A 27,877-nucleotide genomic window follows, 5' to 3' on the forward strand; every position below is an offset into this window, starting at 1 on the left:
GAGGCAGACAAGGGTGAAAGCGGCGCTGCTGCCGGCGGAGCCGGAGTCGTGCCGAAGTCGCAGCCAGCACCTCCCCTCAAGCAAAGTCTCATCACCTCCGGGAAGGTCTCCAAGGTCCCCGTCTACCTTTGCATGCAACACGCCGCCGCTCAGCGTCAGCCCGTGCTCGTGACCCCTTGAAGACCGACCACAGACTCGTCCAACGAGCCCCGCCCGAGGTCCACGCGAGAAGTCAACCCCACCTCTCGTCACCGATATGCTCGGCGCCATCGCTGCCCGTATGGGCTACTCGAACGGCCGCAAGTGGGACCCGGAGTCAGAACTGCCCGATTTGACGGGCAAGGTGCGCCGTGATTTACCGGCTAAGCTGCCCAGCGCTGATCAAGTGATGTTCTGCAGGTCGCCGTCGTGACCGGTGCCAATGATGGGCTCGGGTTCATCACGACCCAGGTCCTGCACAAGAAGGGTTGCAAAGTCTATCTCGCATGTCGGCGGGAGGAGGCCGCTCGTCAGGCTATCCAGAAAATCAACCAGGCGCATCCAGGTCATGAGGACAAGCTCATTTTCGTCCCGTTCAACCTCACCGAGCTGCCGACGATTCGCAAGACGGCCGACACACTGCTCAGAGAGGAAGAGCGCCTCGACATTGTCGTGTGCAACGCCGGCATTATGGCGTGGCCGTACGAAGTGAAGAACGGCGTCGAGGTTCAGTTCGTGCGTCTCTTCCGTGCAAGCCCTCCTCGATCAGTCGCTCACTCTTTGCCTGCAGTGGAATCACCTCGGCCACTTCGCCCTCGTGCAGCACCTCCTGCCTAGGCTGATCGAGACTTCGAAGTTCCCCAATGGCGATGTGCGGGTCGTGAGCGTCTCGTCACTTGGCCACAAGCTCTCGCCGAAGCCAGACTTTTCGAGCCTCGATGCCGTCAATGCCCCGCTCCGATCGACCTGGCACCGATACGGCCAGTCGAAACTCGTGAGTAGCTCCTCCATTCACGCTGCCCTTCCGATCATCTGTCAATCTCTGACTCTCGCGCAGGCCAACATTCTCTTCGCGGTCGCGTTGCAAGAGCGCGTCAAGGGCGAGCGCATCTACGTCAACTCGCTTCACCCTGGCGTCATCCACACAACCCTCATTCGTGGCCCTGTCGCGTCGTACGGCATGCTTGCGGTGCGTCCTTCCGTTCCTTGCCTCGAAACCTATTGTTCACACCGCTTGCTCTTGCAGAAAATCGCGAATAAGGTCGAACCGATGTTCCTCATGACGCCGAAAGAAGGCGCCAAGACGCAAATCTACCTGGCTGCTTCGCCGGAGGTTGTCAAGGAGAACTATCGGTTGGTCACTTCTTTCGTCCCGGATCGCTCTCTCTAACTCTCTCACTTGTACAGGGGCGGGCACTTCGGTCCAATCGCCTCGCCCATGGCCCGTTCCGCTTATGCGGAGGACAAGGCGCTCGCCGAGCAGCTGTGGACGCTCTCCGAGAATGCGGTCAAGCAGCTCGAGCAGGCATGAACAGCCGTCATCTTAATCTCGCTTCTCTGTCTTGCTCGCCATCTGTTCGTTGTAGCCCTAATTTGCCTTTGTCTTGCCATTCCGAATATGATCAGGCCCTGTGTAAGGAAAGGGCGTTGATGAGAGGAAGCAGATCGTTACGACACGGCACAAATCCCGACAACTGCACGGCTGATCAGACATCAAGTAGAAAGGCAAGTCGAATGTCTATGCTCAAGCTTCCGTCCCCACTGCCCCTCTCAACCCTGCACGCAACGACTCAACCCGCGCCTCGATCCGGTCGAGCCACGCCTCGAGTTCGCGCAGCTCGTCCACGGTCGGCACCGCGACGTCACCGTGCGCAGGCGGTTCAGCGACCGGCTCGGCCGTTTTCGGGCTCGCCGCCGCACCGCCGCCGTGCTGCGCCGCAAAGTAGTCGTGCAGGACGTCCCGCACGGCGCTGGCGACATCGTGCGGCGTGCGGTCGCGCTCGACCTCGTCGTGCGCAGTCGACGGCGCACCGTACGCGCCCTCGCCCGCCGCAGCCGCTCGTCGCCGTGCGCGCTCCGCAGGGTGGACGTCGCTCCGCCGCCCCACCTCGGCCGACGAGCTCCAGAGCGTCCACACGTTCGAGAGGACGAGGATCGCGACGACGGCGCCGAGGAGGATGCTCTGCGGACTCTGATGTGCGAGCGTTTCGAAGACGGGCTCGAGCGCCGTCCACACGGGCGCGAGGAGCCCGCCGCCGAGCCGCTGCTGCTGCCTCCGCACAGCCTCGTCCGCGAGCTCGGCCGCGACGCTCGCGTCCACACCGTCCTCGGCCGTCGCTGCGGCGGTCGCTGCCGCGCCGTCGAGGTCGTCGAGATCCGAACCGGCGTCGTCCGGGTCGACGCCTTCGTGCGCAAATTCGTTGCGGTGCGTCGCGATGTACGCGCGCATCGCCTTCTCGAGATCCGCATGGTACTGCTTCTGGCCGTCAATCGCCGACTTCTCGATGATGCCTGCACCACAGAAACCGGTAAGCGCAACGATCTTCGGGCGGAATGATCGAAGCAAGGGACGCACCCTTGATGAAGCTGCTCTTGGTCCACTCGACGCCCGTCGTGACGACGACCCTGCACGAGTTGCCCCTCGCCCACGTCATGCTCGTGCGCGTCTTGACGGCGAACGCGCTCCCGCTCGGGACGTCGGGCGTGCGCGTCGTCGTGATGACGCAGACAAAGTCGTCAAAGTCGACGTGCGCCGACTCGTCCGTGATGAGGCACTTGGTCTGCTTGGGCCCGATCGAGCCGTTGAGCGGCTTGATGTACGACATGGACCGTGCGAGGAGGTTCGAGCCGGACGCTTGCGGCGCCCAGTCGCCGATCTGGATCTCTGCGCACCCGAATTTGCAATCAGTACACGGCACTGCATCAGCGAGCGCTGCATCGACGAGACCGACGCACCCGTGAGCTTCTGGTTCTCGGCCCAAAAGCCCTTCATGAACCCGCTCGTGAACATGAGGTTGTACAGCTTTTCGGGCGCGCCGGGGAACGTCGAGTCCATGCACACCTCCTTGAGGTTCTTGAGCGTCGCGCACGTGTCGACCGTCGGCGGGTGCGGCGCCGCCTTTGCCGCCTTTTTGCCCTTGGTCGCCCCCTCGCCCGCCGCGGCGTCTCCGCCCGCGCCGCCGTCCGCCACGCCGTCCTCGCCCGCCGCGCCCGCCTCGCCGCCGTCGACGCTCGACGCGGCCTTTGCGCCGCCGCCGACGCTCGACTCGCCCGTCCCGCCGCGCGGCCGTCGGAAGCCCTTGAGCCTGCGCTTGGCGCGCGTGTGGATGCCCTCGCTCGGCGCGGCGGCCTCGACGCCGCTCGCGCTCACGATTCCCTCGTCGTCGCTCTCGAGGTCGCGCGAGGTCGTCGTCGTGAGGGCGTCGGGGAGTGCGGCCGACATGGGCACGACGGGGTGCACCATGCGCCAGATGTTGCCGATCAGGTCGTACGTCGTGTCGCGCGAGAGGAACGACGCGAACGTGTGCTGCAGGATGGGAGAAAGGGCAAGCGGGACGACGGGAGAGAGCGACATGGCCGCGGGAGGAGGGAGAGAGCCGGGCGACATGGCGATGCCGAGGCGGTTCGACAGGAAGCAAGGTCACAGACGGCAAAGCAGCACGTACGAGCACGCATGTGTCGAGGTCGTACGACCGAGGGAACCGGATGATCGAGCGAGGTGAATAGGAGATAGGGTCACGAGCAGAGATCAGCACGAGCCCCTTTCGACCGGAATGTGTGTGCACCGACGACGCACCCGAGCGTGAATCGTAGCGATTTGGATCGCATTGGGGATGACATACGCCGTCATGCGCTTCTCGATCGAGCACACCTCGGAGAAGGGGAGGGTGAGCTGCAAGCGGGCCAAGTGAGCATGTCGAGCGAGTCGAACTGCTCGGGAGCGAGACACACCGACGTGACCCAGCCAAAGATGTTGGCGTAGAACGACAGGTGGTGCTCCGAGATGTAGAGGCGGCCCTGGATGAGGATCTCGCGCTGGAGGGCACAGCCATAGTCTGCGTTCGCATCGCCGCGTCAGCAGCAGTACTTGCACCAGCCCAGGACCGCAAAGCGCACCCTCGATGAGGTAGTCGTCGTCGGGGATGTTGCGGAACAGGGCATGGAACTCTGCGTTGCGCTTGCTGCTCGCGACGGCATACCCCGTCCCGAGCTGGCTCACGACGTCGTCAAAGTCGCCGAGCTGGTCCATCGAGAGGAACCCGGTCGCGGCGTCGACGCCGCCGTACAGCGACAGCTGCTCGTCCGACATGCCCCCGCCGCCGCCGTCGGCCTCGGCCCCGGCAAAGTAGCCCGACGACGCGGCGGGCGAGATGTGCGACTCGAGCGAGCTGCGCGCGCTCGTCGTCGTCGGTGGCAACTGCGGCGCGAGCGACGCCGTCGACGAGCCCTGCGACCCGTGCACTACCCCTTGCTGCTGCTGCTTGGCCGAGCCCGAGGGCGAGACGGGCGTGCGCTCGCCGTCTGCGCCGGGCGAGAGGGGCGCGAGCGCATGCGGGTGGCGCAGGCTCGAGCTCGGGCTCGCGAGCGCGACGCCCGACAGCGCGAGCGCGCCGGCGATCCCGTTCTTGCCGCTCGCGGCGCGGCCGCGCGCGGGCGAGGCCGAGCGCGCCGACGTTCCGCTTCCCGCCGCCGCCGCAGCGGGCGGGCGGAGCGAGAGACCCTCGGGGTACTGCTGCGAGTTGATCGACGACGAGCGGCTCTCGTGCCTCGACGACGTCGAGGGCATCCCGCCGCCAGCGCCGCCAGCGCCGCGCGACGACGTGCGCGACATGGACGGCGGCGACGCGGTCGCGGAGCGGCGGCCGTTGCGGCTCGCGGCGCGGATGGCGGCGCCGCGCGCGGGCGAGACGTTGATGGCGGCGAGGGCGTCGAGGCCGCTCTCGTCGTACGCGACGGGCGTGCGCACGCGGCCGAGCATGGCCTCGGACGACGTGTGCGAGCGCGGGCGGCCGCCGCCGCCATGCGCGGCTACGAACGCGCCATTCGCCGGGGCAGTGCCGCTGCGGTGCGGGTGCAGGCCTGCCGAGGACGAGGCAAAGTGGGGCTCGTGCGACGCGAGCGGCGTGCGGTCGTCTGCGTGCCAGTCGGTCGGCGTCTTGAGGTCGTCGTTCTCGACCGAGCTGTCTCCGCCGGCGCTCGAAGCCGACTCGACGAGGAGCTCGGGGGCCTGCACGACGAGGGTGAGGTTGCTCTGGGCCGAGTTCGGGTTGGGCACGGCTGGCGCGAGGTGGTCGAGCGAGAGGGATCCCGAGCCGATGTCGTCGACGCGTACGCCGGGCTCGCCTGCCTGGTTGCGCGCGCCTAGCTCTGTCGGGGAGACGAGAGTGAGGGAGCGCCTGTCCGAGGTGTACGAGCCAAAGGACGAGCTGCGCGACTGTCGGCCGGACGAGAGGGCGCGGGTGGGGGAGAGGGTGCGGTCGGGGTGGTCGCGGTCGCGGTCTCGGAGGGACCCCTTGACGGGGGTGGTGTAGCTGCGGGTGCTCGACTTTGTGGACGCCTGCGGGCTCGCGGGCTGCGGGGCGAGGTCGGTGTCGTCTGGGAGCGAGTCGGGACGGGGATCGGGAAATGACGCCGAGGGTGCCCTGCGCTTGAGCCGCGAGAGCATGGCAGGCGAGCACGAGGGCTCCTGAGAGCAGCCTGTAGCCTCGGACAGAAGAACCAGAAGAGCGAAAGAGACGAGACGGCGAGAGGAAAGCGACGCGACGGACGCACCTCGCTGGTTGCGCTCGAACGCATCGGCCGACGCGCAAAGATGTGCGCACACAGAGCGGGAACACGCGCAGTACAGCCGCACTGACTGACTCGACACCCGCAGGAACCCGCTCGGCGCACCCGTCGTCCGTCTCCCGCTCGCTCCGTCTCTGTCCTCATCTGCACCGCACACTCACATCCTCGCACACTCCTGCCCGGACCCACCCAGGCTCCTGCGTCCATCGACACCATCGTCGCAAACTCGACCCGCGTCGCAGAGGCCTTTGTCAACGTTCGCTTCTCCCCCCCTCTCCCTCTCCCTCTGCCTCTCGCGCTGACTTGGAACCGACATCGCAGCGCTACTACGCCGTGCAGGACCAGCCGCCCCTCGACCGCGCCGCCCAGATCCAGGCCCTCTACGCCCCGACCGCCCGCATCACGTGGAACGGCAACCCCATCGCGCACGCCGACCTGCCCGCGTTCGCGCAGCAGATGCCCCCGAGCGGCCACGAGGTGCAGGCGTTCGACTGCCACCCCATCTCGGGTCCGTCTTTCTTTCGTGCGTGCGCAAGCTGGTGCGGCGTGCTGACGAGGCGGACGATCGCACATGCGCGCAGGATCCGCAAACGGCGCAACCCCTCCTTCGCTCGTCGTCACCGTCACCGGCCAGGTGCGCCTCCCCGCTCTCTCTGCTCCTTCCTCTCTCACCCCGCGCTCACATTCTCGCCCGGGACCCCCCAGGTGACGCACGGCCCGAACCCGACTCCCGCCGCCGGCTCCATCAGCGCAAAGAACTTTGACGGCCTCGCGCGCGTCTTTAGCCAGAGCTTCATCCTCGTCTTTGCTCCCGCATCGGCCGCGCCTCCTCCTGCACCTGCGGGGCCCGGGGCCGAGCAGGGCGCAGAGGGGTATGTCGTCGCGAGCGACTCGTTCAGGTTCTGCTGAGCAGGAGATGCGAGGCGAGACGACGGTGCGTCTTCCCACCCTCGACTCTTCGTACCGGAGCTGGGATTGATGGTGATGCACGCGCCAGACACCTCCTTGACCGATACCAACACCCCCCCATGTAGCGATACCCCCCATCTGCATCACTGTACCGCACCGCAATATCGTTCCTTCCGCTTCCTCGTTGCCGCTCTCCTCGCCCTTGTAGATCCTCGGGATAGCCGAGCTCCCAAGAAAGAAGTCGAGCACGAAGAGAGGCAAGTAAACGGCGACTAGCAGTACAAACAAGGGGCAGAGGTGCCCCGAAAACGATGAAACGACATCGGCTCCCTCCGGCCCACAGCCACCACCCTCGGCACTCGTGCTCCCACTGATCTCAGATCGCGTGCGGATGCGATGCGCTCAGAGCGCCTTGGCGGGAAGCTGGGTCGGGAGGCTGTTAATCGAACGAACGAAATGCGAGTGTCAGTATCCACGGCCAAAGGTGAGCACTCGAGGCGATGCAGCACGGTGCGGAGGACGTACATGCCGACTGCAGGAGGGGATCATAGTCAGTACAACCGTCGCGAGGCGCGGCGACGAGGGAGAGAGGAGGAGAAAGACGCACAGCGCTTCTTGATCGTCACGCGGTGCCTCGAGTACTTGTCGTCGGGCGAGAAGCGGGCTGCACGCCGAAGTCCCTCACACCGTCAGCTCACGCGCTCGGCTTGAGCGACACGACAGAGAGGGGGAGGGAGAGCGCACCCGGGTGCGCCGACTTGGTCGCGGTCCCTGCTGCGGTCGCCTTCTTGAGCGTGTACAGGCGCTTGCCGTCCGCGCCGAGGCTGATTCGTGTGCGTGCTCAGAGGTCAGCGTGGGGCGCTCGAAGAGCCGAGAGAGAGTGGAGAAGAGACGAACGAGTACATGAGATGCATGGTGAGAGGGTCGAGAGGGGAGTGAGGGCGCGGACGAGGAGTGGAAGGGGGCGCGCTGGGCGAGTCGAAGGCTGAGAGAAGGTCAGAGCGCGTTTTGACGGGTCGCAGGGCAGGTGCAGAGGCGATGAGAGCGGGTCGAGGCGGTCGCGAGATATGAGGAGGAAGGGAGAGCGTGCGCGGCAGCAAGCGGGTTAGCGTGAGTGCGCGGGGTCGTACGAGGTGTGCATGAGCCTGCGCTACTTACGAGTGAGTCTGGCTGTGCGGTGTGCGGCGTGCGGCGGGGCGGTACGGCGGCGGCGATGAGCTTGTCGAGTGCAGAGGCGCGCTTGTACTGCGCCGCCCCTGAACCGGCTGCCGCCCCCGCTGTCGCCGAGCCCCCGCCCGATCCGAAGAGACGCTCACGTCGCCTCTGACGACTTCACGCACGCTGGCTCGCTCTTCCACAACGCTGGCGGCCACGAGACTCGCTGCTCTCACCTGTGCTCTTAACTCTGCTCCGGCTGTTTCCCCCGCTGCTCTCGCCGCCATGCCCAAGGCGCTTCCGCTCCCCCGCTGGGTCGACGTCCTGCGCGACCTCGTCACCCGCAACCTCAAAGAGAACAAGGACCTCATCTCGTACGCCTTTGCGACGCACGAGGGCCAGGCCCAGAACGTCCAGCCCCGCGTGCGCTACGTCGTCCACCGCGGCTTCGTCAACGAGCGCAGGAAGGACGGCGACGGGTCCGACAACGACGTAAAGGACCCGGACGGCAACGAGCTCATCTCGGACAAGCTCGTCGTGACCACCGACGCCAGGTGCGGCGCCGCTTTCCTCAAAGTCGGCCTCGACCTCGCGCTGGCCAGGCCTTCCGCGCAGCACTCGCTCATGCAGTTCTCTCCTCGTTACCCCGCAGGTCCCCGAAAGCCCGCCAGCTAGCCTCGTCGCCCTCGATCGAGCTCGCATGGTGGCTCTCGGCAACGCAGCACCAGTTCCGCATCGTCGGCAACGCCTACATCCTCCCGTCCCCCGCGCTCTCAAGCAGCTCCGCGTTCCCCTTCCCCGCCGCCAAGCTCGCGCCGTACGAGGGCTTCGACTGGGAGCACGAGCGCGTGCGCCAGTTCCGCAAACTGAGCCCCGAGCTCCGCGCAAGCTTCTTCCGCCCCGTCCCCGGGACCAAGATCGAAGACTGGGGCGGCAAGATGGAGGACTTGCCGCAGACGCTGCCCGAGAGCGTCGACGAGGCCGAGAACGACGAGCAGAAGAAGCAGATTGAGCAGGGTGCGTTGCAGCCATTCGCTGATGTCCGTTCTTGCTCTTCCAGAAGCGCGAGCTGACTAACGCGTGGGTACTGAACGCAGCGCTTACAAATTTCGCCCTCATCGTCATCGACTGTACCTCGGTGGACCTGTGCGTCTGCTAGCCTCTCGGTTCTTATGCCCCACCGCTGATGCACCCGCTCGCACTTGCAGCGTGGACCTCGGCTCGATGCCCAACACGCGCACCCTCTGGACCCTCGACTCGTCGAGCGACGAGTGGAAGGAGGAGGCGCTCGTACCCTAGACTCGCTCTCTCCCCTCTATAGAGCACGCCGCCAGAGGCTGCGATGTAAAAAGTGTCTGTTGTTTCCCCCCACCTGCGCTCGCTCGGCCCCGCGGTCCACACCAGCGAGACACGGAGGAAAGCAACGTGTATAGTGTCTGTACGGCTACTCGGGATCCTCCCATTCGCCTCCGTCGTCGAGCTCGATCCGCCCCGACACGCCCCGGCTCTTGACCACGCCCGCAGCGTCCATCGACGCGCCCGGATGTGTCACGCCGGCGTGCAGCAGCGCGTCGCTGCCGCCAGAGCGCGGGCGCGGCGACTCGGTTCGCGGCGTGGGCGACGCGCTCCGCCGCCTCGGTTCACCGCCCTCCTCCTCTCCTTCTTGCTCTGCGCGCCCGTCGTCCCCGCACGCCCGCTCGAGGCTCGTGCGCACGCGCTCCAAGCACGCACGCCCGTCTGCGCCATCGACCGAGGAGAGCGACGCGGTCGGGCTCGCGAGCCCCCACTGGCTGACGGCTTCGCCGAGCGAGAGGCTCGACATGGTCGTCTGCTTCCTCGTTGGCGGGCGCCCGTTCGAATGTCGCGGGGGCAGAGTACGGCGAGAAGCGCCAGGCGCGGGGGACGGTTCGGGCGAGGCGACGGGCGACATGTTTGGCGGCGAGGGCGAGAAGGCCGAGCTCGAGGGCGACGAGACGAGGTCGGGCGAGTCGACCATGACGCCGTCGCGGTCGTCGGGCTCGCTCTCGGCGCGTGGCGTCGTCGGCGTCGGGCTCGAGCGCCGCTTGGTGAGCAGGCTCTTGAACTTGGCCGCGGCGCTCATCGCCAGGAAGGTGCTCCCGCGGAAGGCGGCGAGCGCATGGTCGACCTCGTCGGTCGACGGGTCGGCGATCTCGGACCAGACGTTGTCGTCGTACGAAGGGAGGGGCGACTGGCCGGACGAAGTGAGCCAAGGATTGTCCCAGAGCGAGGGGATCGAGGGTCGGGCGGCAGGGGACTTGTCGAGGAGGGAAGAGATGAGGCTGCGGAGTTCTGGAGACAGGTGCTCGGGGATTGATGGGCTGCGGAAAGGGGATCAGTGGGAGACCGTCGAGATGGAAGGAGCAACGCACTCGTCCTCGCGGATCTGGCGGAACAGCTCCATCGGGTCCGACGCCTGAAAGGGTAGTCGCCCAACGACGAGCGCATACAGCGTCACACCCAAACTCCACACGTCACACGCGTAGCCCGCGTTCGGGTCTGTCGGCGTCTTCGAGCCGTCCCTGCCCTGCTCGCTGCCCTTCTGCGGCAGCAGCTCCGGCGCCATGTACGCTGGCGTACCCGCTACCCCGGCAACCGAGTCGTCTGCGCCGGGCACGGGGCTGGCGTTGAACTTGGACACGCCAAAGTCGACGAGCTTGACATGCGTGCGGAGCGTATCGGAGAAGAGCGCGTCTGTGGAGTGCGAGAGTGAGCTCGCGCCAGCGTTGTGCAGGCGTGGCTGACGCACTGTCTGGCTTGATATCGCGGTGGATGATCTGGTTGTGGTGCAAGTAGGCGATACCTGCAGTGCGACAAGAAGTCAGCTCCGGCTCAAAATGCCGACGAAACGCAGCTGACCGAGCACGAGCTGCCTGAAAATGTCACGGGCTTTATCCTCGCTGTATGGCTCCGCCTCCTCGTCCTCCTTGAGCTTGAGGATCGGTCCGCCATGGCAGAGCTCCATGACTGCAAGCGGGAGAAGGTGAGCAGTAGTGGAAGGGAGGACAGCTTGCAAGTAGCGTACCGACTGTAGGATGACAACGTCAGCATGAGTACACTCGAGCTCAGGAAGCAGTCTACGCACTCAGCAAAGCGTCGTCGGACGTGACATCGATGACCTCGTGGATTGAAGCGACATTCGGGTGGTCGACCTTCTTCATGATGGCCACTTCGGTCTCTGCGGGTATCAAGGGTGAGCGGCCGCACAAAGAATGAATGAGCGAGCCAACGCACTGACGAGCTCGAGGTTGTCCGGCCCAAGCGCATCCAGCTCCTCCGGCGAAGACCTCGACGCTGCGAACGCTCCGCCTCGCGACCGTCCGCGCGGCGCGCCTCGCCCACGCCCGCGTCCTCGCCCGCCTGCACGTTGCGCGAGGCGCTCTCGCCGCTCGGCTTCGGACATGGCAATCTGCCGCAGCCGGCGCTTCGAGAATTCCTTGATAGCCTGCGAGCACGAGTGCGGTCAGCTCGCTCAAACCCTTTTCGCCCGAGTGAGCACTACGCACAAACTCTTCTCCCGTGTTGCGGTCCCTCGCCTTCTCGACGGTCGCGTAGGACCCGCGCCCGAGCGTCTCGCCGAGAATGTACTGGTTGACGCTGCGCTGCCCATCTGCGCCCTCGACTGCATACGCGTTGATCGTCTCGCGGAACGAGCGGCTCCCGACCGTGCCCGTCGACGACGAGCGGCGGTGGTGTCCCCACGGACCGGGCCCAGCAGGCCGTCCGGGCGAGCGCGATCGGCGGTCCGAGACGGTCAGGGTGGGCGAGGGCGCGACGGGGAGGAGATGGGGCGAGCGGTCTGCGTGCGTCACGTCGAGCGAGGCGCGGCTCGAGGGCGGAGTGGAAGAGCGAGTCGGGGTTTGATCGCTTGTTGTTGTTGTTGTCGGAGTGGGAGCGAACAAGCTGTGGTTGGGGCCTGTCGAGCCAGACGACGGCGGGTCGATGGGAGTCGGGGGCGTGATGGTCTGTACGATCGTCGGCGACTCGACCTGGCGGAGCCTGGTGAGGGTCGGGAGAGCTGCGACGGGCGGAGGCAGGGCGGGAGAAGCAGGTTGAGGCTCGCGAGCAGCGTCGACGGCGGGGGGTTCGGGTTGCTTAGTGGCAGCGTCGTGCTCGAGCTCTGCTGCACTCAGCGGCGGCGAGAAGGTCAAGGCCGGCAGCGCTGGGTGCGGCGAAGGCTGGCGTTCGGGCGCAGTTGCTCCTGAAAGACGTCGAGCACGCGACTGTGCCTCTGGCGGCGAGGGCGGGCGCAGCTGGGCAGTGGGAGGGTCGCTTCCTACGCCGCAGAGCCACCCGCCGAGCAGCTTGCCCAGCGGAGGCGCCATTGCGTCTGAGTCTCGAAGCGAACCCATCTCTCCTCGCGGGTCGGCCGCAGCACCGGTCCTGCTCACTTCCGCGCTCGAGCTCCGTGGCTTGCTCGGACGCTTGCTGACAGCTTCAATATTCCTACGAGCGCTGCCGATCACGGCCAAGAAGGAAAAATGCAGCGCCGACCACCCTAGCTTCCGCGTGAACGCGACACCGCTAGGCTGCCGCGCCAGCAAGTCCCGCCAGAAGCTGCAGCATGGTGAAAAAAACGCTATCCACGATGTCACTGCTTGGCCCGCTAAGTTGATCGTGCTCAGGCTGCGCGAAAAGGGATAGTATCTGATAGAAGCGAGTTGCGACTGGCGCAAGCTCTCGGTGGCCCGTTGTAGCAACATGAAGGTTGCTTCTGGAAGCGTCGCCGTGGCTGTGGTAGACCGCCCGACTCGAGCAGTGATTGTGCGGCGGGAGAGCGCAGAAAGCGGGATCTTACAGCAGGCGCTGGCCGAAACGGTACAAGAGGATCGCGGACAACAGCTGCGCGCAGTGACCGGGTCAGCTTGGTCCTGCTGTGACCCACTTTGTTAGAGCAAAGCGCACCGTAACGAGTCCTGCCGGCATGAACCTGCGCCCGCGCAGAAACCGCATGCCCATGACGACGAGCAGAGTGGCCGCGACGCCTGGGGGCATGCAAGTGGTGAGTGACCGCGCGCTAGAATCACAGTCGACCTCGAGCGCTGACTTAATGCTCGAAGGAGGGCGTGCGAGCGGATCGGCCGGACTCACCGACCACGAGATGGACGTCCTTCGGGTTGAGCCTCTGCCGCTGCACGCCGTACCCGAGCAGCACGCCGCTCCCGCCACCGGCCGCCAGAGACGCCACCGAGCCCTTCTTGAGGAAGCCGATCACGCCTCCGAGCGAGACGAGCGCAGAGGCGACGAACTGATGAGGAGAGAAGTGGGGAAGGAGAAGAAGAGGAGGGACACGTAGATCAGCACGGGAGTCGTCTGCGCAGTCCTGGACAGTTTCTCACGCCGAACAGAGTGTCGTTGTCCATGACGGGGGCTGTCGGATGGAGCAAACCTGGGAAGGCCGGCACTTTGCGCAAGGTGGCCTCGCCGACTCCGCTCCGAAATAGTGCAAAGGCTCTCCAACTCCGCGACTGCAAGTCCAGACATGCATTGCAGCGTGCGCAGACCGGAACGACGTGAAATGTGCGTGCGAGAAATGTGCGTAAGGAGAGGCAAAGGACAGATCCGCGAGAGAAAGGGCCAGCGAGTGTGACGAGGTAAATCCGAGGAACGACAGACGCATGTGATGGATGATGCGGATGCGAGAGAGGCATGAAGGGAAAAGGGGGCTGGAGCGAGACAGACAGGGCAATTCCGGGAAGTCGTGAAGGTCGTGAGGGTCGTCAAGAGTTGCGCTTCGCTGACAGCGAGCCTGGTCGTGATTGAAGGCGTGTACGTATAGTCGTTATAAGAAGGACGTGACGCGCGAAGGCGCCTGACTAAGGCTTGGATCCGCCGGAGAGGAAAGCCGACTTGGCGAGCTTCTTGAACCCGGCTTTGCGCGGCGTGAGAGTCCCATCGAGCTCGCCCGCATCGCTCGACGTCGTCGACGGCGCGAGGCTACGCTTGGACGACTTCCAGCCGATGCGAGGCGACGAGGGTGCCGTGCGCGTGCCGATTCCGTTCGCAGCGGCGTACAAGCCGGCGTCGAGCGAACCCTGCGATGCGCGACTGCGCAAAAAGCCCTTGTCCGTGTTGGAAGACGAGCGCATAGACGTGAGGCGGCGCATGGCGTTTGGGCGCGGCGACGCAGGCGGCTCGGGCGTCGTGGCTGGCGAGACCTGCCACGAGGACTGCGCGGACGACATCGAGCCGATGCGCGACGAGGTCTGGCGTGACCCTCCTGTGCGAAGGGAAGTCGCCTGCCGCAAGGGGGAGGCGAGAGGCGCGAGCACGAGGCGGTACTTGTCGCGAACGCCGCGCTGCCAGAGGGTTGCCTCGCGACCGCCGTTGCGGACGAACCCACCGACCTCGCGGTCGACGACGTCCCACTCGTCGTCTGTGAGATCCTCGGCCTCCTCGACGACTATGTCGGTCGGATGCGTCGCGGGCGGTTGCTCGGGCAGCGGCTCCAGGTTGCTGCGCGACGAGAGCTGGCGCGAGCGGACGGCGGCGAGGGAAAGGCTCGAGCTCGCGCCCGAAGCGCCTGACTGCTGGACAGCATCCGTCGTCTGATTCAATGACTTGGCTGGCGAAGCGCAACGGGGCAGCGGAGTCGTCGGCGGCGATTGAATGCGACCGACGTGGTCCGGCAGCGTCGCGGCCGGAGCTCCCTGAGCATTCTGGGCCTGAGCGCTCGAGCTCGTCGAAGCGGATGCGCTTTGGGGCCCTGGCGTCGATACGGGTGGCGCCGACGAGGACAGAGGGCCCCTAGAAAGCGGCATTGCCGACCCGTCTTGGCCGACCGCGCGACGCGAGCTCGACCCTGCCTCGTCTCCCGTAGACGGCAGCATGCCCGCAGTCGAGCGCTGCGTCGGCGAGATTTCGGCAGCCGCGACAGCGTTGTCGTCGCCGATACTGACCGCATCGCTCTTTTGCGCCTCAATCTCGCAAAGGCTGTCCGCATGAGCCGTGGGATCATCTTGCCGATCGCTCTGCTCGTCGGCCTCGTCTTCAGAAGAGCTGTCGAGGTGGCCATCGTCGTCCTCTAGCTCGTGGCGGTGAATCGAAGCCGAGTCGCGGCCGTAGTACGAGTCTGCGACGCGTCAAGTGTGAGCTGAATGACGGGGTACAGGTGTCGAGGTGGTAAACGCACATCCGTCAAAGACATCCTTGCCCTGCTCGTCGAACGGCTCCTGCGGCTCCCCCTCGGGCGGGTCGCGTTCACCTCCGGCCTCGTCGGCGGGTCCATTGCCCTTGACCTCGGCCGGCAGCGACAGGAACATGTCGTCAAAATGGCTCGTGTCGGCCGGGTTGTCGGGGTTGAGGACGGGGACGAGCGGCGGCATGTAGCGCTTCTGGCGGATAAAGTCCCACGAGATCATGCGGAAGTAGGGGTGCTTGAGGATGCGCGCGTGCGAGATGCGCAGGAGCGGGTCGCGCTGCAGCATACCGCGGCACAGCGCCTTGGTCTCGCTGTCGAACTGCTGCAGCGAGTCGTCGAACGTGAGATCGTCGTGCAGGACGCGGCGGTACATGCTGGCGTGGTCGTTCGCCCAGAAGGGCGTCATGCCGCTCAGCATCTCGTAGAGCATCGTGCCCGCCGACCAGATATCGACCTCGTACGAGTACGGCTTGCCGAGCAGGACCTCCGGCGCCAGGTACTCGGCCGTCCCGCAGAACGACGTGGTCGTCTCGCGCCTCTTGAAGAAGAAAGCGTCTGCGGGCGGCGACGACGCGCTGCGGCTCGGGTGCTCGAGCCAATGCGGGCGAGGTAGTCCGTCGATGCGCCCATGGCCAAAGTCCTTCGACAGGCCGAAGTCGGTGAGGACGATGTGCCCGTCCGCCGAGATGAGGACGTTCTCGGGCTTGAGGTCGCGGTAGATGATGCCGGCGCGGTGCAAGCCTGCGACGCCCTCGAGGATCTCTGAGATGTAGAAGCGGGCGCGGTCGCGGCCGAGTCGACCCCAGCGCGCCAGCTGCGTCGCGAGGTCGCCGCCAGGGTGAAAGTCGAGCGCGAGATAGAGCGCTGGAAGGACAACATGTAAATCGGAGGAGCGGATGCAATACGCAGCGGGAGACGTACTGTCCTGGTCGCGGAAGCTGTAGTGCAGCTTGACGACGAACGGGTTTGACTGGTCCTTGGCGCACGTCTTGAGAACCGCTTGCTCGGTACGCGTGTGGGTGAGTTCGCGGTGCGCAAGGACCTGTGGATAGCAGAGTCAGAGTCTCTTCCCAGCTCAGACGCTTGAGAGCACGCACGTGGCGCTTTGTGATGGCCTTGAGGGCGTAATGCTCGTTCGTCCCTTTCTTCTTGACGAGGAGGACCTTACCCGCGCAGCCCTTGCCGAGCACGCGCAGGACGTCAAACGAGTCGAGAGTGATCGCGCGCGACTTGCGCGAGATGGTCGTTGCGGCGCTCGCGTTCGACATGGAGCGCGTCATAGAACCGGCCGCGGGCGGGCGCAGCGAGGCCGGCGCAGATGTAGCTTTCGAGTTGTTCTTGTGAGCAGTCTTGGTAGGCGTGACGGGGGTTACGGGTCTGCTCGACGGTGGCGCAGCGGCCGGAGCGGGCGGAGGTGCGATTTCTGGCGACAGAGCGGCGTCGGCGGGCACAGCGGTGTCGCGCCTCTGCGCGTCCGAAGAGGCGAGATCCGCGGTCGGCGCGAAGGGAATGTCGCCAGGCGTGACTTCGCCGCTCGTGTCCATCGGCGCCATGCCGTTCGGATCCGCGCCTCCGTCTTCTGCGACGACGGCGAAACCGGCTGAGGCATCACCCGGCTCCTCCGCCGTAATCTTGACATCTTCCGTGGGACCGGCAGCAGATGCGAGCGTGATATGAAGCGGCTCGACAGATTCGTCGACTTGCTCGACGTCCGTCTCGGCCGTCGACTCGGTCGCCGCCGTGCTCGTCGCGCTAACGCTGACGCTCGTCGCCGTGGCCGTCGACGCCTCCTGCCGCTCCAAGCGGTCCGTCTCGCCGCGGTCGAACGGCTCCTCCTCCTCGGGTCGCGCCTCGTGCGGCGCCTCCGCCCCAAAGGCTCTGAGCGGCGACGCCGAGACGACACCCTGCGAGAGGTGCATCGTCTGGTCGCTCCGCGCGCGCTTGATGCGCCGCTCGACGCGCGCACTCTCGAGGTCGTCGCGCCGCGCGGCGAAAAAGGCTTGCCACGCCGCGTGCGAGCGTATGGACGCGTCGAGGGAGGCGGCCGTCAAGGTCGAGGCGAGATCCTTGATCATTGCTGTGACCGAAGAAGGAGGAGTGGGAAGTGCGAGTGCGTCCCTCGAGGTGGTGCCGAACGAGGTGAAGGAGGAACCGCCACTCGAGCCGCGGCGCGGGCTCAGAGTGCGCGTGAGCGAAGCGAGGACGGTATTGCGCTTTTTCGGCGTCGTAGGCGGGACGACGGGCTTGCGATTCGGGAGTTGACCCGGAAAGTGAGAGCGCAACTGCGGATCGCAAAGAGTCAGTCGGTCGTGGCAAATACTCGACGTGAGGGACGCGTACGCACCCGTGCTTCGAAGTCGACGACCTCGCTCAGCTTGCGCGTCAGGGTCAAGCTCGAAGTTGGCGTCGAGACGTAGATGGTGAGAACCGGGTCGGGCTGCACGTGAGGCGATGTCAGTCGAGCGCGGTGCGCTGCACATTGCGACGACGCACCTTGCGGCTCCTTGAGCGCGCCTTCGGGCCCTCCGCAATGGTGATGCTCCAACCCTGCTCCGCCACATCGACGAGCCCCCTCAGATCCCGCAACTCGTCGTCAAGGCTGTCGCGCTCGCCGCTCGAGCGAACCTTGCCGACGCCGGCCGCGAGGCTCTCATCCTCCTGGAAGACCGTCGAGCCGGGCCCGACTTTGCGTCGCGGAGAGGGCTTGTTGCCCGTCACGGCGAAGGTCGAGAACTTGGCTTCGAAGGCGGACGGCTGGCCGAGCGAGCCGAGCCAGCTCGACGAGGCGCGGAGGGTGCCGCTTTTCGAGGTCATGCCTGCATCTTGTGAGGTGTGTGAGTAGTTTGTGGGGCTGCAAGGCGCCGACAGAGGGTGACGAGGCGCCGGCTGGGTTGGGAGAAGCGGGTCGAGCGGATAAGGGGGGGGGGCTTCAAGAGGAGGAGACGGCGCACCTGCCGCCTCGAACGATCCCTTGCACGGTGCAGCGCACGGAGGAGGCGCACTGATGGTGCTGCCGCTTGCTCAAGTTGGTGATGGCGCGGTCGAGACGCTTTGATCAGCGGTTCGAGGGGAAGGACAGGAGAGCGAAGCGTGTCGCAGGGGTCAGACCAGGCAGTGGTCGCACGCAGCACAGCCCAGAGCAACACAGCGAGCAGCACAGACGCAGCAGCAGCGCTCGAACGACGCGCGAGAGGAGCGCAGCGACGACACGGCGGCGCGGGGACGACGCCGACGACAAGCGGTCAGTGCACGACAGAGCGACAGGGGGTGCGCGCGTTCCTTTCCTTTGTCCTGCAAGCGCCTCACCGCAGCCACGAGCGCGTCCATTGCGCGATGAAGCGTGACAGGGAGAGGGCGGACCCGCTTTCAGGCGCTTCTAGAGCAGGTGCAGCAGAAAACGAAACGTCCTCTCTCCTCTTTATGGTGCCTCTCTAACATACGTAGCAGCTCCAGGACAAGTGCAATGAAGCAGTGAGACTACAGGGCTGGCGGTGCCGCACCGCCGGCTCGTCGTCGCTCCCTCTCCCTCCTCGCCTTGGACATCCTCTTTCCCTTCCGCCCCACGTCGGCCTTCGCAGCCTTCCTCGCCGCTGCCACCGCATCGGGCTGCTCCTCCTTGAGCACCGCCTTGACGACCACTCGACACCTCCCTCCGTTCCCGATCCTGAGCAGCGGATTCCGCGCCGGCAGCTCGTGCCTCCGACCGTCCTTCTTCGTAATCTCTGTCCCCTTGACAGGCTCCAGCTCGCCCTCCTCTCCCGTCGGCAAGCGCTTCGGCCGCCGGATCGGGTTTGCGTACACGCCCTCGAACGGCGCGCGCGCGAGGAGCGTCTCGTGCGGCTCTTTCGGCGGCTGGAGGCCCTGCGCTTCGAGCGCTTCGGGGAAGGGGACGTCGTGAGGCGAGAGGGCGTGGAAGGGCGCGGGGAGGTGCGCGTTCAGGTAGGCGAGGCGAGGGAGCGGGGCTGAGGCGGGTGAGGAAGAGGAGAGGGAGAAGGGGGAGCGGACCGAGGGGGACAAGATGCGGTGCGAGAGGCGAAACGAGGGTAGGTGGGGTACCTGCGGCAGCATGGTGTGTGAGCACGAGACGAGAAACAGGGATGAGCCGACGAAGAACGAACGGGCAGCGTGCGAGCCTGCGAAAGCACCGTTTCGCCGTCGACTGCGATAGCAGCAATCGCCCCTTGCCGGGCCCGTACAGCCTCTTCTGACTCGTCGTCTACGTCGCTGGTAGGCGAGTAAAAGCAATGGTCAGATCTTGATTCTGCGAGAGTGGGAAGGCTCGAAACGAACCGGATCCGGCGGTCGAGGACGACGGGCGGTGGTGAGTCTGCCTCGCGGAGGACAACCTTGGCGGGGGCTTTCTGCGAGCTGAAGAGGCGAAAGGCTGTTCGGCAAGGCTCGATCAGCCGGTTTGCACGTGAGCTGATGTCGTCGAGAGGAGCGCACCGACGGCCTCTTCCGACTTCGGCTCGTCCACCGGCTTGACCGGCTGAGGCTCGACGGCGTGCTTGGTCTTTTTGCGCTTCTTTGGCGGTTCCGCCGGAGCCTCGGCGGCCGTGGTCGCGGATGTTGCGGGCTCGTGAGCGAAGAGGGAGCCGGCGACGAGAGCTTCGAGCTGCGCGAGGCGGGCGAGAGCGTCTTCTGTAGCCAGGTCAGGCTGGTCTGGACTGCTCGATCGCGGCATGGCGCGAGCAGAGCGAGGTGAGTCCGGCGCAAGGCAAGCCGCTCGCTCCGTCGGCGTTCGGACGTCGGCCGCGTCCACAACTTCGGCTTGCCCTTGTCCACTCTCTGGGAAGGCAGAGAGCAGCAGTACGAGGATGGGATCATTCGCAGACACCCTCCCGACTCCACCCGCGCACTCGGACGCGCCCTTCAGCCTCCCGCTCGCGCATCCTGAGCCCTCCGCCAAGCCCGTCCCGCCAAAGGACCTCACGCCGGACCAGGAGACCAAGCTCGAGCAGCTCGTCGCCCGCTTCAACCAGCCAGACTTCAGGCTCCCCAACTCGCTCCGCGTCCTCAAGGCCCTCTGGGCAAAGGAGCCCGGCGGCGGGGGTGGCAGCAGGTTCGGCGGCTTGTTCAGCCGCTCTGCCACGCCCAGCAACGAAGAGGTGCGCCCCTGCTCTCGCCAGGCCGTCCCCACCGCGCGCAGAATCCGATGCTGACTTGTTCGTCCGCTGCCTCCTCTTCGTCGTCGTGCCGTCACCGGGTCACCCATCACCCCGCGCCTCGTCCGCGCATCCAGCTGTCCGACGTGCACCCGCTCAACGACGTCGAAAAGTGCTACTGGTCTCGCCAGGCCTTCCTCCGCTGCTTCCGCGCGACAAAGTGGGACTACGACGCGGCGCGCAAGCGCGCGGAAGAGACGCTCGTCTGGCGCCGCGAATATGGCGTCGAGGATATGAAGGAGGAGGACGTTGCGATTGAGGGAGAGACCGGCAAGGAGATCGTCTTCGGCTACGACGTCAACTGCCGCCCCGTCCTGTACATGGTGCGTTGACGCTCTCTTGCTTCAGGCGGAGGTCAAACGCCGCTCTCTCGCTGCGTCCTCCCCGCCTGCTCGTACAAGCTGACGTTCAACGCTCCTTTACATGCCACAGCACCCTTACCGGCAAAATACCGAGACTGGGCCACGGCAAATCGCGTTTGTCGTGTGGTGCCTCGAGGTGAGCTCCGCCTCTCTTTCCTTGTGGCACTGTCTTCGTGTCTTGGCTTCTTCCGAGGTGGCAGGTAGCTGTCCTCTGACCAGCGGCGGCGGCTGACGTTCTCCTTTATAGCGCACCATCGACCTCGCACCCCCCACCGACCCGGCCACCGAGATGCTGTGTCTCTGCATCGACTTTGGCGCAAGCCGCAACGCCAAGAGCCAGCCCACCACGCTCGGGCAAGCACGCAAAGTGTGCGTCATCGGCTTTTACGCTCGCAGACGGGGAGCGGTGAGCTGACAAGGATCGCACCGGTCGCAGACTCGAGATCTTGCAGACGTACTACTGCGAGCGTCTCGGCAAGGCGGTCTGCGTCGACATTCCGCAGATCTTCTTTGCGTTCTACAAGGTCTGTTGCGGACCATCATCAGCGCGGATCGGCCTAGGTGCTGACTTGAAGACTCGCCAACGCGCAGCTTGTCTCGCCGTTCGTTGACCCGATCACGAAGGAGAAGGCACGCTTCCTACGCATCTAGCCCGCTCTGTCCACTTTTTCTGACAACTGACGTGCTTTCTGCAGATCCGCTTCCTCGACAAGCCCGACGCAACCGCCCTCATCCCTCCCTCCCAGCTGCAGAAGATCTTCGGTGGCGACATCAACCTCGAGTACAACCACAAGGAGTACTTCCCGGCCCTGACCAAGCTGTGCTTCGAGCGCAAGGCGGCCAACCTCGAGCGCTGGCGCAAGTACGGTGACAACAAGTGCGGCCTCGACGAGGCCATCATCCGCGGTGGGCGCGTCCCGGGCGAGGCGCCGCACAAGCTCGACGTCGCGGCGGCAGAAGCGGATGTGGAAGCCGGGACGAGTCCGGAGGACGCTGTCCGGCGCGGCGGGGAGGGCGAGGAGCAGAGCACCGAGCCGCCGACAGAGGAGCTCGCGGCGGCGTCGATCGCAGACGAGCAGGCTCCGGCGTCGACGGCGGCGAGCAGCAACGGCAGCGCAGCGACCGTCGCTGTGCCCGAAACGCCGGGCGTCGAGGACAAGTTTGTCGACGCGCCCGTCGCGAGCACCGAGGCGGTCGAGAAGGCAGCGCCGGCTGTTTAGGTCCCAGTTGCCCGCACCGCGACGCGATAGAACGTCTCTCGCAGCTACACCGTCTACCCATCGTTCATAATCTCCGCCTACTTCCTCGCACGTCTGTACAGGTCCTCCCGTCTCGAATGCTGTTCTTTCCCGCTCTCTCCCTGACTCGCCACGCTCATATCCAGCCCCTCTCTCTTTCTCTCTCTTCGTCTCTGCTGCACACCTGGCGGACTCATTGCAACTAGACGGACACTGTTTGACGACCTTCGGCGGCTTCTTCCGCTACCAGCGGGAGAGCTGACCCGCGTACCAAGCAAGGTCGGCTGTTACGAGCGGGTCCATTCTTACGCGCTCCAAGCTTCCGCGCGATCGCTTACCGGCGACTCTGTTCTGCAGCCTGGTTTGCCCGCGCGACCGTCGGCGGCAGCTTGCGCTGGTCGATCGCTCGCTCGCCGCCAACCTCGGCCATCGCTCGCCATGAACGACACCCGCTTGCTCTATGATATGCGCTAAGGTTATCCTGAAAGCTCTGCTTTGCTCAACCTTTCGCCAACCACGCGATGCGGGGCCGGGACTTTGTCCTCCTCATTGACCTTCTCAAATTGGAGGGCCGCTCTGTGCACCTCTCGTCGAGACGATTCACAGTCTCGATCAAGCGCCGGCGCAAAACACTGTCGATCATTCAGCAGGAGCAAGCTGCGCGCTAGTTTCAGGCGTCGACTTCCCTTCGTCGCTCTTCATGCGCATGCGAACAACTCTCTCGCGCGCAAACCTGCAGGCCGCAACCCTGGACAAGCCCTCGCAGGTTCCGATTAATCTGACCTGCACTATGATTTGAACAGCTGCAGGGGTCGCGGCTGATCTGGTTGGGGACTCGACAGGTCGCGGCGAGTCCGTCGACCTGCCTGCGTGAGCGCTGCTCCTCTCCTTCTTGTCCTCCACTCCTTCACTCCGGCGCTCAAGCACCCTCTGACGATGCTCGTCAAGTCTCTCGCAGCCGCCTCTCTCCTCTCCGCCTCGGCCCTCGCTGCGCCTCTCGTCGCCCGCGACACCTGCGTCGCGGGCACCACCGAGCTCTGGTCCTCGTCGTCGGCGTACGTCTGCGTCGACACGACCTCGATCGTCGACAACGGCCTCGCACTCGTCGACGTCGGCCTGGAGATCGCCGAGACGCTTGCAAAGGACGTCGCCGACTGGCTCACGACGCACGTCGAGGTGCAAGTGGCGGTCTCGCGCCTCGCCCGCCGCGACGGCGTCAACGCCGACGGCCAGCTCACGACGGGCGTCAACGTCGCGGGCACGACCGCCGGCGTCGGCGCTTCAGGCGCAGCGGCAGTCGACGGGTCGGGCGTGCACGCCGGCGGCGCCGCCGCAGTGGACGCCAACATTCCGGGCATCGCCACCGCCTCGGGCGACGCCGCTGCCGGCGTCGCAGTCGACGGCAACGGTGTCGCTGCGGGCGTCACGGGCGGTGCCAACGCCGATGTCGCCGGCTCGCAGGTCGGCGCCGCGGCCAACGTCGGCGCTCAGGTCAACGGAGACAGGGTCGCTGTGGGCGCGCAGGCTGGTGGCGACGCCGATGTTCTTGGTCTCATCAATGCGCAGGTTGGAGCTCAGGCCGGCGCAGCCCTCTCGCCTGAGCAGCTCGCTGTTGCTCTCCAGGGTGCGTCTTTGTTCTTTCTTTGCGCACGCTAGCTCTGTTGACAATCCACAATTTCAGGCACTGCCAACGCCCTCGGCGGCACCGTCAACGCTCTCGTGAACGGCACGCTCAACGCGGCTCTGACCGGTCTCAACGTTGCTGGCGGCCTCACGGTCGACCTCTCGGCTCTCCTCCTCGGCCTTCTCGGTATCAACGTCGGAGCCCAAGCCAACGTCGGCATCTCGGCGCGTTCGATCAACCTCGGTGGCCAGGTCGCAACCCTCGTTGGCGGCTCGGCGACGTACCTCTCCACTGGTCTCATCGGCAGCCTCACGCTCGACTGGCAGACGGCCTCGTCCTCGTCCTCGAAGCGCGACATCTCGCTCGTCCACACGACCTACTGGGCGCCCAACTCGTCCGTCGACGCCGCCGCGCTCTCGTGGGACGAGACATACCAGCTCGTCCTTCACTCATTCACGGCCCTCCCGAGCGGCGCGTCTGAGGTTTGCGGCTACTTCGGCGGCAATGCGGCCCTCGGCGCCTTCCACCACTGGACCGGCGTGTCCGCCCAGCTCGACACCTGCGCTTCGCTCGCTTAAGCAACCCCTCCGCCAAAGGCTTCTATCTCCGTCTCTAAAGCTGTCCAGTTTCTCTTTCCCGCATACATCCGTTCCTATCGCCGTTGGTTCTTCAGTCATCTCGCAGATACCCCTCTCGCGAAAGAAGCCGTCTCCATCGTGGCTGTCCAGGCAATTTAGCCTCTCCCTACTCTCTCTTGTTATCGAATCGGCCAGAGGCGAGCAACACGACACTGACGATACAGATCACCTGAGACTACAGAAAGAAAGAACGAGGACCAGCCTCTTCAAGCCACAGAAGCCGCCACAGACCCCGCGAGTGAACCCCTCCTACCCGCGCTCAACAAGCTCTCCCCGCCCAGCGACCGCCGTCTCCGCTCGTACATGAGCACTGCAGCACGCTCGCGCTCGAGCGACGTCCTCGCGCGGCGCGCGTGCCGCTCGTCGTCCGTCTCGAGCGTGCGCACGTCGGAGCGCGCGACTCCGCCATCCTCGGAGGACGAGAGCTCGAGGCTCGACACCTCAGCGTCGTCGTCGGAGAGAGCGTCTTGTTGCCCGAGCACGGCGCTGTCGAGAGAGCGACCGAGGTTGTCGCATGCAACACTCGCCGGACGAGGCGTCGCGTCGAATGCGCCGCCAATGGACAAAGCGAGTGATGAGCGCCGGTCGCCCGTTGAGAAGCGCGAGCGGACGAGGTTGGGCGTCGAAGCCCGACGGCCTTCCATGCGGCGTTGCAGGTAGAGCTGCGCGAACGCCGAGTGGCGCGCGAGTTGCTGCTGACGGCGGGATGGGGAGGCGTCGGGTTCAGACGACGACGAGGTGGAGGACGAATCGGAGGCGGCCGAAGCGAGAGAGCCGAGAGAGGCCGACCGGCGGCGAATCTGGGCGAGCGGCGGGAGGGAAGGTGCCGGATCGGCAAACGGATCGTGCGAGATCAACGACGGGGCATCGCGCTGAGCCAGTTCAGGCGACGGAGGACTGCTCGAGCCCTCGACTCGCTCTAGGCGAGAGAACGGGGCTGGGCTGTTTTGCAAGCCTGCGAGAGCTGGTCGCACGAGGGGCTCCGGTGTTGAGGGCGGGAGGACAGGAGACGGCGGTACGCCCGAGTCAAGGACAGGCGAGAGGGCATCGCGCCGTGCACGCGCTGTATTGCCATGCTGAGCGACGAGGACAGCAGTCGCCACGTCGGCCAGACCCGCGATAGCACGGGAAGTTGAGCTCGTGGACGCAGATGAGCAGGAGCTGCGGTTGGCAGAAGGCGCAACGGACGGCGTGCTTCGATGAGGCGTGGCGAAGACGGGCGGCTGTGTCGTAGTTGGGTAGTAAGAGACGCTCGACGAAGCGCGATAGTGCGCTGGTCGAATCGGAGCAACCAGTCCCAGGGCGCCCAGCGCCGGCGCGTATCCGCCCGCGAGCGGCGGACTCATTGGCGAGACGGGGCGCTCAGGCTCAAACGTCGGGCGCGAGGCGAAATGGCCCCCAAGCGGAACACGCGGGCCGGCGTATTCGGTGAAGTAGTCGGCTTTCTCGTCGTCGTCGTCGTGCGTTCGCTGGCCGCGCTTCTCGCCTTTCTCCTCGTCATCGCCCGTCACACCGAAGGCACGGCGCAGTGCGCCGACCGAGCGCACATACGAGCCGCGCCTGGACGAAGCCGGGGACGAGTCGCGCGAGAGGAAGGTTGCGCCGATGATATCGGCGGCGGAACCCATGACGCGGTCGAGCGAGTCCTTCCATGACAGCTTGCTGCGGAGACCAGGGTGAGACGGACCCGTTGGCGAGAGAGGCGAGGTCGTCGACGCCGAGGTGCGAGTGAGTGCAGGCACTGCGCCAAAGCGGAAGGGCGATCCGAGACCCGGTTGCCGCGGCGAGTGGACGTTCGAGTTCGGCGAAAGAGCGTTGCCAGTGGACTCCGAGTAGGCGGACGGCGAGCTGTAAGAGGGGCGGAAGACGGTGCGAAGCGGATGAGGACGGCGAGGCGGCGGTGCCAGACCGCCAATGCTGCCGTGTCGTCGCTCGCCCCAGTCGAGTATCCCAGTATTGACAGTCGCAGCGCTGTCGCGACGCCCCTCGTGACCGCCCTCCGTTGACGGGTGCCCGCCCACGAAACTCGTCCAATCGCTCGACGGCGGCCGCTCGCTCGCAGCGATCCGCGATGAGCCGGGCACGACGAGCCCGGCTTGCGGCGCGAGGTGGCCTAGGCTTTGCCGCCACAGCTCGCGCATCTCGCGCACGCCATCACCCACCTGTCCGCCTTCCCCTCCCGCATCGGTGGTGAGGGGCGTCCAAGCTGCTGCAGGCGTGACAGGCGACCAGCGCGCGCCCCGCTCGAGCTCGGGACTGCCCGATTCGCTGCCGAGCGTCTGCCCAACACGCGCGCGCTTTCGGCGACGATGGCAGCGGCGAAGGAAGAAGGCGAACACGGCGACAAGGATGGCAAAGACGATGAGCGCGATGATGGTCGTCAAGGCGATGTTGGCAGGACTGTCTCCGATCCGGTCGAAAGGCGAGGAGGAGCGGCCAGTCGCATCGGGCGAACGAGGCGCAGTGCTTGATGACTGGTTCGAAGTGGACAGACCGGCACGAGCAGTGCCCGAGGGAGTTGCAGTGCGTGCAGAAGACGACGTGAGACTGCGGTTCGCAGCATCTTCGGCGCTAGACGAAGGCGAAGACCCTGAAGATGGCGTCGACATGCTGTCTGCCGGCGTCTCGCCTGCTGATCCGTCGACCGAGTTGCTCATCGAAGCTGCGGGTGCGGCGGCGCTGGAAAAAATCGAGGCGCTGGGAAGCGGCGAGTTGTCGGAGGCTGTTGGCCTGCATGTTTGTTCTCGTGGAAGTCAGAGACCGATGGGAACACTCTCAACAAAGAAGTAACGCACGAGATAGCCGTGGACGAAGTCTGCTGCCCTGCAGGCGTTGTCGAAGTAACGACTGCTCGGATCGCGCTCTCCGTCGGGAGCGTAAAAATGCGCTCCGAGCCCGCGCTCGAGCTTGACGGTAAGACGATAGGCGATGGGGACGTCGAGGTAGACGCTGCGGCAATGTAGACGGGAGTCGCCGAGGTCGCCGCGCCGAGGAAGCGCACGAGGCCGGAGGAGCTTGCGCCGCCGAACATGTTAGCGCCTGCGGCAGAGGGGCGGTCGACGGGCTGCGGCGAGGGCTCTGAGGTCGCAAGAGTGGAGGGCGCCGGCTGCACCACCTTGACTGGGGCGGTCGACGGGCCGAAGATCAGCTCGGTCTGCGCTCCATCTGCAGACGATGCTAGCGAGGGAGCGGGGGCGTCGTCCCCGGGGTCGCCAGCATTCGTCGGCGAGATAACTTTGATGACGGCGGTCAGGGTGAGAGTGACCATTGGTGGAGAGTCCGGAAGCGCCTGCGCTTTCGGATTGTAGACGGGAGTCGGATCGGGACTGTCGACAGCCGTCGCGGCAGCCTCGTTAAAACTCGCTTCGCCCATGCCTGCCGGTCAAGTGTGTCAGCCGGAGGAAGGACTTGACGACAGGCAGGAGACGTACCCGGCGTCCAGAAACCGTCATTAGCCCTCTTGTCGACCCGAGAGTGCGAAGACGGGCGCTTGTCCATCTCGTTCGAGCTTCGAGCTAGTTGCAGGACACAGCTGGGCAGCTTCGAAGCACAGGAGCACTAGGCTCGCAGGCGCAGTGAGCGGTGAGAACGAGAGGGGCATGCTGCAGGATGAGCGGCAGGCTGGCGAAGAGCACAGGAGATCCCGCTGTCGACGTTCCGGGCCCTAATGCGTTTCCCGGTCGAGAAGCACACTCAGCCATCCCGTGCAGCGGTGCAGATGGGGCACAGGAGGCGCGCGAACACGACTTCGATCGCGTTACCGGCCATCTCCCTCGCGGGAGGAAGGGCGTGCACGAGCGCGCGAGAGTGGCGCTGCACGTGTTCTGGGCGGCCTCGGCGATCTACAGAAGCCGACTGCAT

At 65.7% G+C, this 27,877-nt stretch overlaps 11 protein-coding genes across 11 annotated transcripts; 5 read left to right on the plus strand and 6 right to left on the minus strand.

The window, feature by feature from the left end:
- Positions 1-256: 256 nt before the first annotated feature.
- On the plus strand, positions 257-1,510 carry JCM10292_002493 (uncharacterized protein; the record flags this gene model as incomplete). The annotated part of the gene is made up of 6 exons (XM_076651373.1): positions 257-343; positions 400-714; positions 770-973; positions 1,037-1,168; positions 1,226-1,332; positions 1,387-1,510. 6 exons carry the CDS (start codon positions 257-259, stop codon positions 1,508-1,510), a joined length of 969 nt encoding a protein of 322 aa, XP_076503039.1.
- A 213-nt stretch (positions 1,511-1,723) lies between these two features.
- On the minus strand, positions 1,724-5,644 carry JCM10292_002494 (GRAM and VASt domain-containing protein; the record flags this gene model as incomplete). Its single annotated transcript, XM_076651374.1, has 6 exons — positions 1,724-2,490; positions 2,555-2,863; positions 2,935-3,505; positions 3,776-3,871; positions 3,931-4,034; positions 4,096-5,644. The coding sequence occupies 6 exons, from the start codon at positions 5,642-5,644 to the stop codon at positions 1,724-1,726; spliced, it is 3,396 nt and encodes a 1,131-aa protein (XP_076503040.1).
- Positions 5,645-5,791: 147 nt separating this feature from the next.
- Positions 5,792-6,675, plus strand: JCM10292_002495 (uncharacterized protein; the record flags this gene model as incomplete). Its single annotated transcript, XM_076651375.1, has 5 exons — positions 5,792-5,821; positions 5,960-6,022; positions 6,088-6,274; positions 6,348-6,400; positions 6,472-6,675. The coding sequence occupies 5 exons, from the start codon at positions 5,792-5,794 to the stop codon at positions 6,673-6,675; spliced, it is 537 nt and encodes a 178-aa protein (XP_076503041.1).
- A 1,440-nt stretch (positions 6,676-8,115) lies between these two features.
- JCM10292_002496 (uncharacterized protein) lies at positions 8,116-9,129 on the plus strand (the record flags this gene model as incomplete). Its single annotated transcript, XM_076651376.1, has 4 exons — positions 8,116-8,384; positions 8,483-8,847; positions 8,928-8,976; positions 9,039-9,129. 4 exons carry the CDS (start codon positions 8,116-8,118, stop codon positions 9,127-9,129), a joined length of 774 nt encoding a protein of 257 aa, XP_076503042.1.
- Positions 9,130-9,274: 145 nt separating this feature from the next.
- JCM10292_002497 (uncharacterized protein) lies at positions 9,275-12,173 on the minus strand (the record flags this gene model as incomplete). The annotated part of the gene is made up of 7 exons (XM_076651377.1): positions 9,275-10,169; positions 10,221-10,542; positions 10,598-10,651; positions 10,708-10,815; positions 10,934-11,026; positions 11,083-11,293; positions 11,355-12,173. 7 exons carry the CDS (start codon positions 12,171-12,173, stop codon positions 9,275-9,277), a joined length of 2,502 nt encoding a protein of 833 aa, XP_076503043.1.
- A 469-nt stretch (positions 12,174-12,642) lies between these two features.
- JCM10292_002498 (TMEM14 family protein) lies at positions 12,643-13,211 on the minus strand (the record flags this gene model as incomplete). The annotated part of the gene is made up of 4 exons (XM_076651378.1): positions 12,643-12,690; positions 12,754-12,833; positions 12,940-13,096; positions 13,188-13,211. 4 exons carry the CDS (start codon positions 13,209-13,211, stop codon positions 12,643-12,645), a joined length of 309 nt encoding a protein of 102 aa, XP_076503044.1.
- A 453-nt stretch (positions 13,212-13,664) lies between these two features.
- Positions 13,665-17,803, minus strand: JCM10292_002499 (uncharacterized protein; the record flags this gene model as incomplete). Its single annotated transcript, XM_076651379.1, has 6 exons — positions 13,665-14,920; positions 14,981-15,853; positions 15,911-16,031; positions 16,087-17,271; positions 17,334-17,426; positions 17,483-17,803. The coding sequence occupies 6 exons, from the start codon at positions 17,801-17,803 to the stop codon at positions 13,665-13,667; spliced, it is 3,849 nt and encodes a 1,282-aa protein (XP_076503045.1).
- A 663-nt stretch (positions 17,804-18,466) lies between these two features.
- JCM10292_002500 (uncharacterized protein) lies at positions 18,467-19,673 on the minus strand (the record flags this gene model as incomplete). The annotated part of the gene is made up of 4 exons (XM_076651380.1): positions 18,467-19,045; positions 19,108-19,213; positions 19,280-19,373; positions 19,436-19,673. 4 exons carry the CDS (start codon positions 19,671-19,673, stop codon positions 18,467-18,469), a joined length of 1,017 nt encoding a protein of 338 aa, XP_076503046.1.
- A 133-nt stretch (positions 19,674-19,806) lies between these two features.
- JCM10292_002501 (CRAL-TRIO domain-containing protein) lies at positions 19,807-21,736 on the plus strand (the record flags this gene model as incomplete). The annotated part of the gene is made up of 7 exons (XM_076651381.1): positions 19,807-20,097; positions 20,232-20,477; positions 20,587-20,652; positions 20,764-20,885; positions 20,953-21,040; positions 21,108-21,146; positions 21,212-21,736. 7 exons carry the CDS (start codon positions 19,807-19,809, stop codon positions 21,734-21,736), a joined length of 1,377 nt encoding a protein of 458 aa, XP_076503047.1.
- Positions 21,737-22,690: 954 nt separating this feature from the next.
- Positions 22,691-23,956, plus strand: JCM10292_002502 (uncharacterized protein; the record flags this gene model as incomplete). The annotated part of the gene is made up of 2 exons (XM_076651382.1): positions 22,691-23,378; positions 23,436-23,956. The coding sequence occupies 2 exons, from the start codon at positions 22,691-22,693 to the stop codon at positions 23,954-23,956; spliced, it is 1,209 nt and encodes a 402-aa protein (XP_076503048.1).
- Positions 23,957-24,222: 266 nt separating this feature from the next.
- On the minus strand, positions 24,223-27,514 carry JCM10292_002503 (uncharacterized protein; the record flags this gene model as incomplete). The annotated part of the gene is made up of 3 exons (XM_076651383.1): positions 24,223-26,746; positions 26,812-27,391; positions 27,448-27,514. 3 exons carry the CDS (start codon positions 27,512-27,514, stop codon positions 24,223-24,225), a joined length of 3,171 nt encoding a protein of 1,056 aa, XP_076503049.1.
- Positions 27,515-27,877: the final 363 nt, after the last annotated feature.

Source organism: Rhodotorula paludigena (genome assembly GCF_050403205.1).
Source record: "Rhodotorula paludigena JCM10292 DNA, Rt_paludigena_JCM10292v1_ctg50, whole genome shotgun sequence".
Classification (NCBI taxonomy): domain Eukaryota; kingdom Fungi; phylum Basidiomycota; class Microbotryomycetes; order Sporidiobolales; family Sporidiobolaceae; genus Rhodotorula; species Rhodotorula paludigena.